The sequence below is a fragment of the Camarhynchus parvulus genome, chromosome 2 (assembly GCF_901933205.1).
Source record: "Camarhynchus parvulus chromosome 2, STF_HiC, whole genome shotgun sequence".
Classification (NCBI taxonomy): Eukaryota; Metazoa; Chordata; class Aves; order Passeriformes; family Thraupidae; genus Camarhynchus; species Camarhynchus parvulus.
Genome location: NC_044572.1, coordinates 308,115 through 322,572, shown reverse-complemented (window position 1 = coordinate 322,572; position 14,458 = coordinate 308,115). Strand labels below are relative to the sequence as shown.

General features: G+C 72.0%; 2 protein-coding genes across 2 annotated transcripts; both read left to right on the top strand.

Annotated features, from left to right (window-relative positions):
* The first annotated feature begins 691 nt into the window (after window positions 1-691).
* On the top strand, window positions 692-6,570 carry ABCB8 (ATP binding cassette subfamily B member 8). Its single transcript, XM_030943307.1, is given in 17 exon segments — window positions 692-779; window positions 1,362-1,555; window positions 1,558-1,664; window positions 2,295-2,450; window positions 2,529-2,623; window positions 2,696-2,801; window positions 3,029-3,190; window positions 3,273-3,358; window positions 3,430-3,527; window positions 3,638-3,743; window positions 3,850-3,883; window positions 4,021-4,157; window positions 4,269-4,363; window positions 4,506-4,639; window positions 4,732-4,879; window positions 5,146-5,396; window positions 5,490-6,570. Coding segments are annotated over 17 exon segments (2,067 nt in total). The 5' UTR covers window positions 692-702; the 3' UTR covers window positions 5,571-6,570.
* Window positions 6,571-7,099: 529 nt separating this feature from the next.
* Window positions 7,100-14,325, top strand: ASIC3 (acid sensing ion channel subunit 3). Its single transcript, XM_030943308.1, has 11 exons — window positions 7,100-7,776; window positions 10,509-10,659; window positions 10,865-10,992; window positions 11,813-11,963; window positions 12,046-12,102; window positions 12,499-12,652; window positions 13,272-13,363; window positions 13,434-13,513; window positions 13,582-13,653; window positions 13,753-13,799; window positions 14,228-14,325. The coding sequence occupies exons 1-11, from the start codon at window positions 7,222-7,224 to the stop codon at window positions 14,304-14,306; spliced, it is 1,566 nt and encodes a 521-aa protein (XP_030799168.1). The 5' UTR covers window positions 7,100-7,221; the 3' UTR covers window positions 14,307-14,325.
* Window positions 14,326-14,458: the final 133 nt, after the last annotated feature.

The window sequence follows — 14,458 nt, the reverse complement described above, 5'->3', positions numbered from 1 at the left end:
TGGGGACAGGGCAGGGTGATACCCCCTGGTGACACGAACCCCGGTGGTGACACATGGCTGTGCCGTACGAACACGGACGGGGCTCGTCAGTGACCCCGCGAGTGCCCCGGGACCACCACACGTGGGGACGGGCACGGCCGCAGGGGACACACCGGCCCGGTGCCCCGCGCTGCCCGGCTGGGGGGTCCCGGGGCAGCGGCCGGGCTGCGGGGCCCCGGGAGGAGCGGCGCGACCCGCTCCGGGCACAGCGGGGCTCCGCCGCCCCGGAACGCGCCGCCCCGTCCCTGCTCACCTGGCGCTCGGTGCCGGCCCGGTCCCGCCGCTGCCGGGCGCTCAGGGGCCCCGCGCCCGCCCCGGGCCCCGCCGCCGGCCATGGCCGAACGGGCAGCAGCCCGGGCAGCGGCGGGGTCGGGGTGCCGGGGGCGCGCTCCGAGCTCCGCCGCGGGTTCCGGTGAGGGTCCGGCGGCCCGGAGGCGGCCCCGGGGAGGACGGCTGCGCCGGGCCCGGGGATCGGCGGGGTCAGGGCGCGGAGCCCGGGAAGGGCCCGAGGCGGCGGAGCGGGGCCGGTGCGGGTCGGGGGCCGGCGCAGGGCCCGGGCCGCGGTGTTGGCGCTCCGCCCGCCCGGGCCCGCCCCGGCCCGCCCCGGGCCCGCCCCGCGCCGCCCGGTGCCGCCCCCCGGAGCCGCCCCCGCCCGGAGCCGCCATGCCGCTGCCGGTGCTCTTGCTGCGGGCGGCGGGCGCTTGGACCCGGCTCCGGCCGCCCTCCGTGCCGGGGCGCAGGTACCGGGGCGTGCGGGGCATCCCGGGCGGATCCCGGAGCCTCGGCTCCCTTGGGTACCCCAACTCCTGCTGGGAGCAGCCCCGGCTCGGGGGTCGCGGGGGTCCCGGGGGTGCGAGTCGGGCTGCGGGGGAGCCAGGGGTGCCGGGAACTCGCGGGGGCTCCCGGACACCCGGATCCCTGCGCGGGGACCGCGGGGAGGCCGGGGCTCCCGGGAGGCTGAGGGGTCCGGGGGCTTCCCGGAGCGGCGGGACGGGAATCGGGGCGGGGGCAACACGTGGGCAGGTACGGGGGAGCCCCGGGCCGCCCTGGGGGTACGAGCCCGCCTCTGGGTGCGGTGCGGGGCGGGGAGCTCGCACTCTGCAGCCTGCGGCGTCCGGCAGCTTCCCAGACTCACGGGCCTTGGGGGGGGACACCCCAACTCCTGGTGGGGCATTGGGCTCCGGCATCCCGGGCGGTCCTGGGGGGTCCTGGCTCCCTTGGAGGCAGGAACACAACTCCTGAGGGGGGACGTGGGATTCTGAGATGCCTGGGCTGATCCCTGGGGGCTCCTCCAGGTTCGCTCCACTCACCCCTCTCCCCAGTTTCAGGTATGGGGGGCGCCTGGGGCTGGCCGTGCCCCCCCGGCCGCCCCCCGCGCCCCCGGCCCCGCGGCGGCTGCTCCTGGTGGGCTCAGCCTCGGGCTGCGTGCTGCTGGGGCTGCTGCGCACGGCCGCGCGCTGCCAGGAGGCCACCACTGTCCCTGCTGTCCCTGCTGTCCCTGCTGTCCCTGCTGTCCCTCTGCCGCTCCCGAGCCGCCAGAGCCCCCCCCGGAGACCCCCTTTGACTGGCCCCTGTTCTGGACCTTCCTGCGCCCGCAGCTCCTGGCACTCTCGGCTGCTGTCGTGGTGAGCAGGGCGAGTGCGTGGCCGTGGCTGCCCTTGTCCCCACTGTCCCTGTGTCACACCTGTGCTGTGGAGTAACACACTGCCCCGGTGCCACAGCACGATGGCCACTGTCCCACTGACACGGTGTGACACCTGCCATCCCACTGCCTGTCACTGTCCTGGTGCCACAGCGTGATGGCCACGGTCCCTGCGCAGGGTGTGGCAGCCACTGTCCTGCTGCCATTGCGTGACACCCACCATCCTGGTATCCGCTGTTGTGTGACACGTGCTGTCCCGGTGGCACAGTGTGACAGCCACCATCCCAGTGCTGACATGAGACAGCCACTGTCTGGTGTCATGGCATGACCCCCGCTGTCCCTATGCCACAGTGTGACACCCACTGTCCCAGTGTCATGGCATGACCCCCGCTGTCCCTATGCCACAGTGTGACACCCACTGTCCCAGTGCCATGGTGTGACACTCACTGTCTCGTGCCAAAGTGTGACCCCCAGTGTCCTGGTGCTGTGCCAGGCCACCCGCTGTCCCATTGCCACAGTGTGCCACCCGCTGTCCCGGTGCAATGGTGTGGCACCCCATGCTGCTGTCCCAGTGCCATGACAGTCCTGTCCCTGTCCCCGTGTGTCCCCACAGCTGGCACTGGGCGCAGCCCTGCTCAACGTGCGCATCCCGGTGCTGCTGGGCCAGCTGGTGGACGTGGTGGCGCGGTGTGCCCGCGGCCACGTGGCCACCTACCTGCGGGAGGTGCGGCGCCCAGCCCTGCGCCTCCTCGCCGTCTATTGCCTGCAGGTGAGTGCCGACCCCCCAAAGGGGGCGTGGGGGGTCCCGGGGGTGCCCCCCGGCCCTGCTGACCCCCCCGTCCCGCAGGGCCTGCTGACCTTCGGGTACATCGCGCTGCTGGCCCGCGTGGGCGAGCGGGTGGCTGGCAACATGCGCAAGGCTCTCTTCAGCGCCCTGCTCAGGTAACCCTGGCACGGGGGGCACGGGAGAGGGGGTGCCCGGGGCCCCCCACCCACCCCTCCCCTGGCAGGCAGGCAGGAGGTGGCCTTCTTTGACGCCACGCGCACGGGGCAGCTGGTGACACGGCTGACGGCTGACATCCAGGAGTTCAAGTCTTCCTTCAAGCTGGCCGTCTCCCAGGTGAGCCCGGCTGTGTCCCAGGTGAGCCTGGCTGGGTCCCAGGTGAGCCCGGCTATCTCCTATGCCAGTCTGGCTGTGTCGCACGTGAGCCCGGCTATCTCCTGGGCCAGCCCAGCTGTGTCCCAGGTGAGCCTGGCCTCTCCCAGGTGAGCCCGGCTGTGTCCCAGGTGAGCCCGGCTGTCTCCTATGCCAGCCCGGCGGTCCCCCCAGCCTCTGTGTCCCCCCAGGGCCTGCGCAGCGGCACCCAGACCGCCGGCTGCTTCGTGTCGCTGTACCTGCTCTCACCCAAGCTCACGGGGCTGCTGCTCGTGGCGCTGCCGGCGCTCGTGGGTGCCGGTGCCTTCATCGGCGCCTTCCTGCGCGGCCTGTCCCGCCAGGCTCAGGAGCAGGTAACCCTCACGGAGAGCCCCTGCCCTGCCAGCCCCGAGGCCGCAGCGTGGGGCGTCTCCGATGTCCCCGCTGTCCCCGCAGGTGGCCAAGGCCACCGTGGTGGCCGACGAGGCGCTGGGCAACGTGCGGACGGTGCGCGCCTTCGCCATGGAGGAGCAGCAGGCAGGGTAAGGGCGAGGCTGGGGCCTGGGGGTGGTGGGCGTGGGGCAGAGGGGACCCCGGCCCACCCCTGGCCCAGGCTGTTCCGTGCCGAGGTGGACCGTGCCGGACGCCTGAGCGAGCAGCTGGGACTCGGCATCGCCGCCTTCCAGGGGCTCTCCAACCTGGCGCTCAACGGTCAGTGGGGGTCACACAGCGTGACCTGGGGTGGCGCTCCCTTGGGCAGGACCTCCTCCATGCCCCTTCTGCATGACCCCTTCAAATCCAGCTCTGCCCCCACCCCACAGGCATCGTCCTGGGAACCATCTTCGTGGGTGGCTCCCTGATGGCTGGAGACCAGCTCTCGCCCGGTGACCTCATGTCCTTCCTGGTGGCCTTGCAGACGGTGCAAAGGTCAGGGCGGGGCCCAGCGGTGCCCCCAGAACCCCTGGCACCCCCTGTACCCCGCAGCCTGCCTGGGCACAGCCCTGAGCTCAACCTCTGCCCTTGTGCATCCCAGGTCCTTGGCCAGCATCTCCATCCTGATGGGCCAGGTAGGTGCGGTGAGGGCTCCTGGCACCCCCTGAGGCTGGCGATTCAGCTTTGGGGCTCTGGGGCTGCTTTCACCACCCTCCCTGTGGCTGAGGTGGGGTCTGGGGGCCCCTGAGGTGCTGCTGCTGTCCCCCCACAGGTGGTGCGGGGTCTGAGTGCTGGTGCCCGTGTCCTCGAGCTGCTGAGACTGGAGCCCCTCGTGCCCCTGCAGGGGGGGGCCACCATCCCTGCCCACTCCCTGCTTGGACACATCTCCTTCAACCACGTCTCCTTCAGGTGGGTCCCAGCAGGCCCCTGCCTGGCCCCCATGGCTCTGAGCCACCCCATGGGCAGGGGGATTGGCACCACGTCCCCACAGCCCTGCAGCTCCTGCTCCTCTCCCTGCAGTTACCCCACCCGGCCTGGCTACCCTGTCCTGCAGGACTTCAGCCTCACCCTGCCCCCCTGCCAGACCGTGGCCATCGTGGGTCCCTCTGGAGGAGGTACCAGCACCCCCCACCCTCTCCCTGGGCCCATCCTCCTGTGCCCCAGTGCTCTGCCCAGTGCGTGCCAGGGACTGGGAGCCCCCCAGTGTTGCTGCAGCCAGGGCTCTGGAGCAGGGGGGCTCAGGGGTCCCCTCCCCAGGGAAGTCAACGGTGGCAGCGCTGCTGGAGCGGTTCTACGAGCCCACGGCAGGAACCATCACCCTGGACGGGCACGACATCGCCGGCCTGGACCCCTCCTGGCTGCGGGGACAGGTCATCGGCTTCATCAGCCAGGTGGGGACACGAGTGCTGCTGGCCGGGACCCCCGGTGTCCCTGGGCAAGGGGAGGGAGGTGGGCCCGGTGCTGAGGGCCGGGTGTGCTGCAGGAGCCGGTGCTGTTTGGCACCACCATCATGGAGAACATCCGCTTCGGGAAGCCAGGAGCCTCTGATGCCGAGGTGTACGAGGCCGCCCGGCTCGCCGACGCTGACGGCTTCATCCGCAGCTTCCCCGAGGGCTACAACACCGTCGTGGGTATGGCCGGAGCGGGAGGGGTCAGCCCAGCTGAGGCGGTCCCGGTCCTGCGGGGACACCGGCGCTGGTCACCGCTGAGGTTCACAGGGAGCCGTGGCCGCGCTGGGCTCTGAGCAGGAGCGATGCCTCCGGGTGTGGGGGGTCCTTGGCTGCGGGCCGGGGCGGCGTCCCCGGGCTCTGTGGCACGGACACAGAGGGGATCCCCCGGGATGGGGCAGCGCAGCATCCCCACGGTGTCCCCGCGGTGTCTCCGCGGTGCCCTGCAGGCGAGCGCGGCACGGCGCTGTCCGGGGGGCAGAAGCAGCGCATCGCCATCGCCCGAGCGCTGCTCAAGGACCCGGCCGTGCTGATCCTGGACGAGGCCACGAGCGCGCTGGACGCGCAGGCGGAGCTGGCGGTGCAGGCGGCGCTGGAGCGCGCTGCCGCCGGCCGCACCGTGCTGCTCATCGCGCACCGCCTCAGCACCATCCGCGGCGCGCACCTCATCGCCGTGCTGGCCCGCGGCCGCGTGGCCGAGGTGAGGCGGGCGCAGGGCGGGCACGGGCCCCGCAGGTGACACCCGGGTGCGCCCCGCAGGTGACACCATCGGCTGTCCCCGCTGTCTCCGCAGGCGGGGACTCACGAGGAACTGCTGCGGCGGGGGGGTCTCTACGCCGAGCTCATCCGACGGCAGACGAAGGAGGGGTCCTGAGGGATCCCCGCGCTGCTCCCCAATAAAGCGGCGCTGCCAGGCGGACCGGGCTGCGCTCTGTGCGGGGATTGCGAAGGGTCCTCCGGGCCGCGCGGGGGCGCCCTCGGCTCCGGGAGGGGGCGGGGCGGGGCCGAGGGAGTGACGTATGCGTGGTGGGCGTGATTTGAGCGATGGGCCCCGCCCCCTTCCCTGCCGCGCTGCCCCACGGGGCGGGGGTGTCCCCCGTGTCACCCCTGGTGTCACCCCCAGTGTCACCCCCAGTGTCACCCCTGTGTCACCCCCTGTGTGTCACCCCTGCTCGGTGCCAGCCCCCTGCCGCGGTGCGGGACCCCTGCGTGGCCCTGCTGCGCTGAGCGTTCCCCGTGTGACCCTGGCGTGTCCCGTGTGTCACCGGGGAGCGTGGCACCCCTGTCACTCCGAGTGAGGAAACGCTGCGAGACCCCCAGGGGCTGGAGGGGTGAACCCCTACGTGACCCCGGCATGGGGGAGCCCCTGTGTGATTTCTGTCAGGGGGACCCCGATATTACCCCCGGGGCAGGGGCCCTCATGTGTCACCTTCGCAGTGGAGGAACCCCTGGGTGACCTCTGGGGTGGGGAGACCCCCGTGTGAGCCCCGCTGGAACAAGGGGGTCGCCTGTGTCACCCTCCAGGAGCGGAGGGACCCTGTGTGATCTTCTGGGGTAGGGACCCTCTGCCTGCCCCCGGGACGGGGAGCCCTGGAATGGGGTTACCCCTTTCTAACGCCACTGGAGGGACTGTCCCCTGTGCTGCCCCCAGGGGAGGGGCCCCTTGTGTCAGCCCCCCAGGCGGGGGGAGCCCCTGTGTGACCCCCGGGGTGAGCCCTGCATGACTCTCGCGGGCGGGGGTCCCACGGGTCAGCCTCTGGATGGGAGACCCCTGCGTCACCCCCGGAGTGGGGGGACCCTGCCACATCCTTCTGGGCTGAAGGCTCCCCTGCATCCCTCCCGGCGTGGGGGGGACCCCTGTGTGACCCCGGGGTGGGGGGACCCCGGTGTGACCCCCGAGCCGGGCTCCGCGCGCTGCCCGGGGCAGTGGCGCTGTCTGCGGCCCCCTCCCCGGGGGTCCCGGCCCCCCCGTACCCCAACGCTGCGGCCGCCGGCGGGGGCGGCGGGTGGAGCCGCGGGAGGGGCGGGGGGCGGCGGCGGCGGGGGACGGCGGGGACCGGCAGGCTCGCGCCGCGGCGGGAGCGGAGCCGGGAGCGGGACCGGGGCTGGGGCTGGGACCGGGGCTGGGGCTGGATCCGGGACCGGGAGCAGGAGGGGGACCGAGGCTGGAATCGGGACCGGATCCGGGACCAGGGCTCGAACCGGGACCGGGATCGGCGCCGAGACCGCGGCCGGGGCTGAGGTTGGGGCTGGGAGCGGGACGGGGGCTGCGCTGCGCTGCCCGCGGCTCCGCGGCGCCGGCCGGGCGGCACCGGCACCGGCACCGGCAGCGGCACCGGCAGCGGCACCGGCAGCGGCAGCGTGACGGACCGGGGGCAGCGCGGCGGCCGCTCCTGCCCCCCCCCCGCCTTCCTCTCCCCTGCCCACCCTCCTCCTCCCCCGTTCCCTCCCGCCGGCGGCGCCCTGAGCCCGGTGCGGCGATGGGCTGAGGCTGCGGGGCAGCGCCGGGCCCCGGCCGCAACAGGATGAGGAGGGGCTCGGAGGGCAGCGGGGAGGGCGAGGGGCTCTCGAGCCTGCGGGCGTTCGCCCACAGCTCCTCGCTGCACGGCATCAGCCACGTCTTCGCCTACGGGGCCGTGTCCCTGCGCCGCGTGCTCTGGGGCGGCTTTTTCCTGGGCTCGCTGGGGCTGCTGCTGCTCGTGTGCGCCGAGCGCGTCGCCTACTTCCTCACCTACCCGCACGTCACCAAGCTGGACGAGGTGGCCGCCCGCAACCTCACCTTCCCGGCCATCACCATCTGCAACCTCAACGAGTTCCGCTTCTCCAAAATCACCCGCAACGACATGTACCACGTGGGCGAGCTGCTGGCGCTGCTCAACGAGCGCTACGAGATCAGCAACCCGCAGCTGGCCGAGCCCCACGTCCTGGCCGCGCTGCGCGACAAGGCCAACTTCAAGAACTTCAAGGCGAAGCCCTTCAGCATGGCCGAGTTCTACAACCGCACGGGCCACGACCTGGCCGACATGCTGCTGCAGTGCTCCTTCCGCGGCACCGGCTGCACCGCCCGCAACTTCACCGTGGTGAGTGCCCCGGGGCCGGGGAGGGGACCCCCGGGTGGCCGGGGGCTGCCGAGGGACCCGGGAGTCCTGCTGGGGGCCGGTGATGCCCCTCTCTCATCCCAGCCCCGCAGCACTCGCTGGGACAGCACCCGCACCCCGCGATGTCCCCACCCTGGTGCTGCAGGGCTGCCAGGCGGCTGCGGGCAGTGCCAGGAGGGAGCGGGGCTGTGCTGGGCACTCTGGGCTGCCCGCGGTCTCTGCTGGCGTGCAGGGCTGTGGTGGGCACAGGATGCTCGCAGGTACAGGATGCTCACAGGTGTGGGATGCTCTCCTGTACAGGGTGTCACTTGTACAGGTGCTCACAGGTGCCACCCTCACCACCTGTGCCAGCCTCAGGTGCCACTGGGCAGTGCCAGCAGCAGCCCTGCCCTGACTGTGGCACAGAGGCTCCCATGGGCAGCTCTTCCATGGGTGGGGGTCCCCGTGCCAGCCCTGCTGGGACCCCCTGCTGCTGCCCCCAGCACCCGCCAGCCCTACCCCCAGCAGCCCCAGAACAGGGCAGGGACAGTGGCACAGGCAGGGATGATGGCACTTGTGTGACAGGCAGGGACACTGGCACAGGCAGGGCAGGGATGGTGGCACAGACAGGACGGGCAGGGACATGGGCACAGGCAGGGGGGACAGGGGCAGTGGCACAGGCAGGGGGGACAGGGACATTGGCACAGGCAGGGGGGACAGGGGCAGTGGCACAGGCAGGGGGGACAGGGACACTGGCACAGGCAGGGGGGACAGGGGCGGTGGCACAGACAGGACGGGCAGGGACATGGGCACAGGCAGGGGGGACAGGGACATTGGCACAGGCAGGGGGACAGGGCAGTGGCACAGGCAGGGGGACAGGGACACTGGCACAGGCAGGGGGGACAGGGGCGGTGGCACAGACAGGACGGGCAGGGACATGGGCACAGGCAGGGGGGACAGGGACATTGGCACAGGCAGTGATGGCGGCATGGGCAGCAGACACTCCCCTCGTGCCACAGCAGCCCCAGGCAGCAGCGTGGGCGCTGAGCAGCTCATGTCTGCCATGCCAGCTCTGCCCAGTGCCATGGCTGTCCCCTTAGTGCTCTTGGAGCACTAATTAATTCACTACGCAGCGTAGGGACAAGCTGTCCTTTGACAGGTCCGTGCCCCCCTGTGCCCCCGTGCTCCCTCTGCTCCCCCTTGGCCATGGCCAGAGCTGCTCCCCCAGTGTCCCCATAGCCCGGCAGGCAGTGATGATGGCCCCTGGGTTGGAGGGCTGGGACATGTGGCAGCAGGGCTGAGGGTCCCCAGGGCAGGACTCGGGGTGGGTGGCACGTGCCTGATTAGGCTGCAGGATCCTGGTTCCCCCCAAAATCCCCAGGCTCAGCCAGTCTTAGTCCTGGCTGGGGCTCCTGTGCCCCAGGCCACAGGGCTGAGCCCTGGCCCTGGCTCCCTGACCTCACCCCAGCCCGGGCCCAGCGTCCCCGAGGTTCCTGGACTCGTGGTGGGGCCCAAGGGCCATGGGGTGAGCTGAGTCCCCTCTCACATGCCCAGGGCCGGTTGGATGGGGCAGGATGGGGTGTGGGGACGGGGGACCCTTGGGGAGCAGGGCTGGGGTCCCCGGGGCTGTGGGTCCCTGTGTGACCCCGAGTGCGGCGCAGGAGGGCTGGCACTGCTGGGGACACGTCCCCATCGCTGTCCCCACCCATGCCCCCCCAGCATCCCCATGCCGGGCAGCCGTTGCCATGACACCCGCCCCCCCCTTTCCTCCTTGGGCACCGCATTGCCATGGCAACGGGTCCCCACTTTGGGAGCAGCTGGTTGCCACGGCAACGCCCCCTCCGCTCCCCCCCGCGGGACATCACCCCGGGGGGGCACCCCTGGCACCGCGGGGCAGGAGCTGGGGGCGCTGGCACCGGGCTGGGGCTCAGGGGCACCCCGGGGTCCCGGCTGGGGGGTGCCATCCCCGGGAACTCAAGGTCACCCAGGGCTCTGCTGGGGGTGCGGGACCCCCGGGGGCTGCCCAGGACAGGCTCTGGGCTCTGGGGGGACACGGGGGCCTCTGCTGCTGTGACAAAGCAGTCCCGGTCCCCATCACTGCTCTGCCTTGTGCCCTCCCATCTCAAGTGTCCCCACATGTTCCCTGGAACTGTGACGAAACCCAATATCCCTGCAGAGCCGCGGCAGCACAGGCCAGGCACCATCAACGCCCTCGCCTTCTCCTGGAAGCACTGGGATCCTGTCCCGGGGCACTGGGACCCCATCCTGAGTCCTGTAGGGCACTGGGATCCTGTCCTGGGGCACTGGGATCCTGTCCCGGGGCACTGGGACCCCATCCTGGGTTCTGCAGGGCACTGGGATCCTGTCCTGGGGCATTGGGACCCCATCCTGGGTTCTGCAGGGCACTGGGATCCTGTCCTGGGGCACTGGGACCCCATCCTGAGTCCTGTAGGGCACTGGGATCCTGTCCTGGGGCACTGGGATCCTGTCCTGGGGCACTGGGACCCCATCCTGGGTTCTGTAGGGCACTGGGATCCTGTCCTGGGGCACTGGGATCCTGTCCTGGGTCCTGTAGGGCACTGGAATCCCCAGTGCCATGTCCCCGTGTGCATCCCTGTGTCCCCACAGGGTCGCCACGGTGGCACTGCATGTCCACACGGGTCCCTGCAGTGGCAGTGAGCGCCCTGTCCCCGTGTCCCATGTGTGTGCCCCGTGTCCCCCGTGTGTCCCTGCAGATCTTCACCCGCCTGGGGAAGTGCTACACGTTCAACCCGGGGGGGCCGGGCCGCGAGGTGCTGACCACGCTGCAGGGCGGCTCCGGCAACGGCCTGGAGCTCATGCTCAACGTGCAGCAGGAGGAGTACCTGCCCGTCTGGGGGGACACAGGTGAGATCCCTGCCCGTCTGGGGGACACAGGGGGGACATGAACGTCTGGGGGACACAGGTGAGACATGCTTGTCTGGGGGGACATAGGTGAGAGCACGTGGGTCCCAGCTGAGTACCCGTCCTTTTGGGGGGACACAGGTGAGCACGTGTCCATCTGGGGGGGACACAGGTGAGATCCACCTGACCCCCCTCCCCTGCTCTGCAGATGAGACCTCGTTTGAGGTGGGGGTGAAGGTGCAGATCCACAGCCAGGACGAGCCTCCCTTCATTGACCAGCTGGGCTTCGGTGTCGCCCCCGGCTTCCAGACCTTCGTCTCCTGCCAGCAGCAGCGGGTATCCGGGCACGGCGCCCGGGGCTGGGCACGCGCCCCCGAGGGACCGGGATGGGACCAAAGGGGACCGGGATGGGACCCAAAGGGACCGGGATGGACCCTCACGGGGCCTGGGATGGGACCCAAAGGGACCGGAACGGATCCCCAGAGGGCATGGGATGGCCACAGCCAGCCCCGTGGGGGCATTCCAAGCCGCGGGCACCCCAGCCATGCCCATGGGGACGCCCTGCCCAGCCGTGCCATGGGTACCATGACTGCACAGCACAGGCTGTGGGGCAGCCCCACGCAGGCAGCGGCTCCGGCAGCGACCCCCGGCTCCGCGGAGCAGCCGCCGGGGGGTGGCGGCACGGCCCCCGCAGCCAGACACCTAAATTTAGGTGCCTGGGGTGGGCGTCACCACGTGTGCCGGCACACGGGCGGCAGGAGCGCGGCGGCAGCGGGAGCGGCCCTGGCACCCACGGGCGGGGGGTGCTGGGCCCTCGCCAGGCACCATCCCCGCACCGAGGGCAGGGCGGGGGTCGCGCTGAGCCCCCCACCCGGCACGTCCTGCTCCAGCCAGTGCCACCTGCCGGACCTCGCTGTGGCACCCGGTACAGGTGACAGCTGCTGCAAGAGCCATCCCGGTGCCCCGACAGGAGGGGACGGGGCGGGACGGGGCTCGGGGGGGACAGGACCCGCATTGCTGGGGTGCGGGGTGAGCTCTGCCCCATGGGCGCCGCCGCGGGCCGGGAGGCGCGGCCGTGGCCGGGTACGACAGCGGGGACATCGGGGCTGGCCCGGGGCCCCAGGACGCCGTGTTTTCCTTAGCGGGTGCCCGGCAGCTGGTGTACCTGCCCCCGCCGTGGGGCGACTGCAAGGCCACCCCCATCGAGTCCGACTTCTTCACCAACTACAGCCTGACGGCGTGCCGCCTGGACTGCGAGACGCGCTACCTGGCCGAGAACTGCAACTGCCGCATGGTGCACATGCCGGGTGAGCGGGGGGCGCCGGGGGGCCGCGGGGCTGCGGCTCCAGGGCACCAACCCCGGCCCCGCCACCGCCGCCTCCCCCGCAGGCAATGCCAACGTCTGCACCCCCGAGCAGTACAAGGAGTGCGCCGACCCCGCGCTGGGTACGTACCCCGAGCCCCCCAGCGGCCCCGGGCACCCCCGGGCACCCCCGAGCCTCCCCATGCCCCCATTGCTGTGAGTGCGGCTCCGGGCACCCCCGGGCACCCCCGACCCTCCCCGTGCCCCCATTGCTGTGAGTGTGGCGCCGGTATCCCTGTCCCTCCCTATGTCCCCACCACTGTGAGTGCAGCTCCGGTGTCCCTGTGCCCCCCACTAGTCCCGGGCGGCACACTTGTCCTGGGTGGCACCCTTGTCCCGGGTGGCACCCTTGTCCCGGGCGGCACACTTGTCCCGGGTGGGGGGGACAGCGGACGGCACCAGCTCTGTCCCCGGAGCATCCCGCCCCCCCCCGCCGCGGTCCGGGGTCCGGGGTCCCGGTGCCACCCGCGCCCCCCCAGACTTCCTGGTGACGAAGGACAGCGAGTACTGCGCGTGCCGCACGCCCTGCGCCATGGTGCGCTACGGCAAGGAGCTCTCCATGGTGAAGATCCCCAGCAAGGCCTCGGCCAAGTACCTGGCCAAGAAGTTCAACAAGACGGAGCAGTACATTGCGTGAGTGCCGCCGCCACCTCCGCTGGCACTGCCACCACGCTGTCACCATGCTGCCACCCTGCTGCCACCACGGTGTCACCCGCCGCCTCGCCAGCGCGCAGCGTGACACAGCCCCACAGCCCAGCATGACAGCGCCATCGTAGGGCACAGTGTGACAGTGTGACAGGGCACAGCATGGCCCCGTGACATGAACCAGCACAGTGTGACACGAGGGCCCCAGCATCCATGAACTGACACAGCCCAGAGTGACAGTGACAGTGACAGGGCACACCCACCCGCATCCCCCAGCAGACATGAACTGGCACAGCACGGCAGTGTGACACAGCAGCATGGCACAGCCACGCACGGCATCCCCATCACACACCAACTGACAGCCCAAAGTGACGTGTGACACGGCATGGCATGGCGTGACAGCGTGGCATGGCACAGCATGGCACGGCACAGCATGGCACGGCACAGCCTGGCACGGCACGGCCTGGCACGGCATGGCCTCCCCTGTGCAGACCTGCCTCAGAAACAGGAAACCCACACGGCACAGCCTGGCACGGCACAGCCTGGCACGGCACAGCCTGGCACACCCCTGCAGCTGACAGTGCCCCCTTGTCCCGTGTCCCCCCAGGGACAATGTGCTGGTCCTGGACATCTTCTTCGAGGCGCTGAACTACGAGATGATCGAGCAGAAGAAGGCGTACGAGGTGGCGGGGCTGCTGGGTGAGGGACAGGGACCCGGGCGTGCCGGGGGACACGGGGTCTGCCCTCGCTGACGTCACCTCCCGCACAGGTGACATCGGGGGGCAGATGGGGCTCTTCATTGGCGCCAGCCTCCTCACCATCCTGGAGATCTTTGATTACCTGTACGAGGTGAGCCCTCCCCGGCCTCCCCCTGCCCGGGGCTCTGCGGGCCGGGGACCCTGACCTGCCCCCCCCAGGTGTTCCGGGACAAACTGCTCAGCCTGTACAAGGAGAAGAAGCGGAGCCCCCGGAGCGACGGCGGCACCCTGGTAACCCCCCCGCGCCCCCCGTCCCCAGCCCCCCGCCCGGGGTCGCACCCCATCACCCCCCCGCTCACCGCTCTCTCGTCCCTCCGTGCGCCCGTCCAGGAGCACCCGGCGGTCCCGGGCAGCCCCACGGCCCCGCGCCCACCCAGGTACACGGGGGGGGCACGCGGAGCCCCCCGGGGCCGGCACGGGGGGTGTGGGGCTGTGGCTCCCCCCGGGGAGAGGGGGGTCCCGGGGGGCTCCCCGGGGCCAGCGCGGGGGTGCGGGGCCATTCCCTGCAGATCTGCCGCATTCCCTGCGACGCCCCCGCATTCCCTGCAGACATCCCCCATCCTCATCATCCCCACAGCACCTTGCTCCGGGGCACCCCTGCCGGAACGGGGGGGTCGGGCTGGGGTCCCAGTGGGCCGGGAGGGGGGTCCCTGTGGGGACACGGGGGGGCCAGCCCGGCTCCAGGCTGGCCGTGCGGTGTCCCCTGCCAAAGGGGGGGCTCCTGGGGCACACGGGGAGGGGGCACGGGGCAGAGCCCCCCGGGGGCAGTGGTGGCAGCGGGAGCTGACCCCCCACCCCCCCGCAGGGCGCCTGGCCCCCCCTGCCCGGCCCCGCGCCCCGTCTCGGCGTCGCCCCGAACCTGCTACCTCGTCACCCGGCTCTAGGGCCCCCCCCGGGCCCCCCGCACAGCCCAGCCAGCCCCCCCGCCGGCCGGGGGGCTGGGGGGACACCCCCGGGCCGCGGGGCGGCCTCCAGGCCTCCCCCGCCCCCTGAGGGGGCGTCGGGGGGCTGGGGGTGAGGGCCCCCCGGCCCCGCT

Coding starts and splice junctions, on each gene's coding strand:
- ASIC3 (XM_030943308.1), top strand. CDS start 7,222: ATGAGGAGGGGCTCGGAGGGCAGCGGGGAGGGCGAGGGGCTCTCGAGC. Junction 11,964..12,045: donor CCGCATGGTGCACATGCCGG/GTGAGCGGGGGG, acceptor CCTCCCCCGCAG/GCAATGCCAACGTCTGCACC. Junction 13,364..13,433: donor CGAGGTGGCGGGGCTGCTGG/GTGAGGGACAGG, acceptor CCTCCCGCACAG/GTGACATCGGGGGGCAGATG.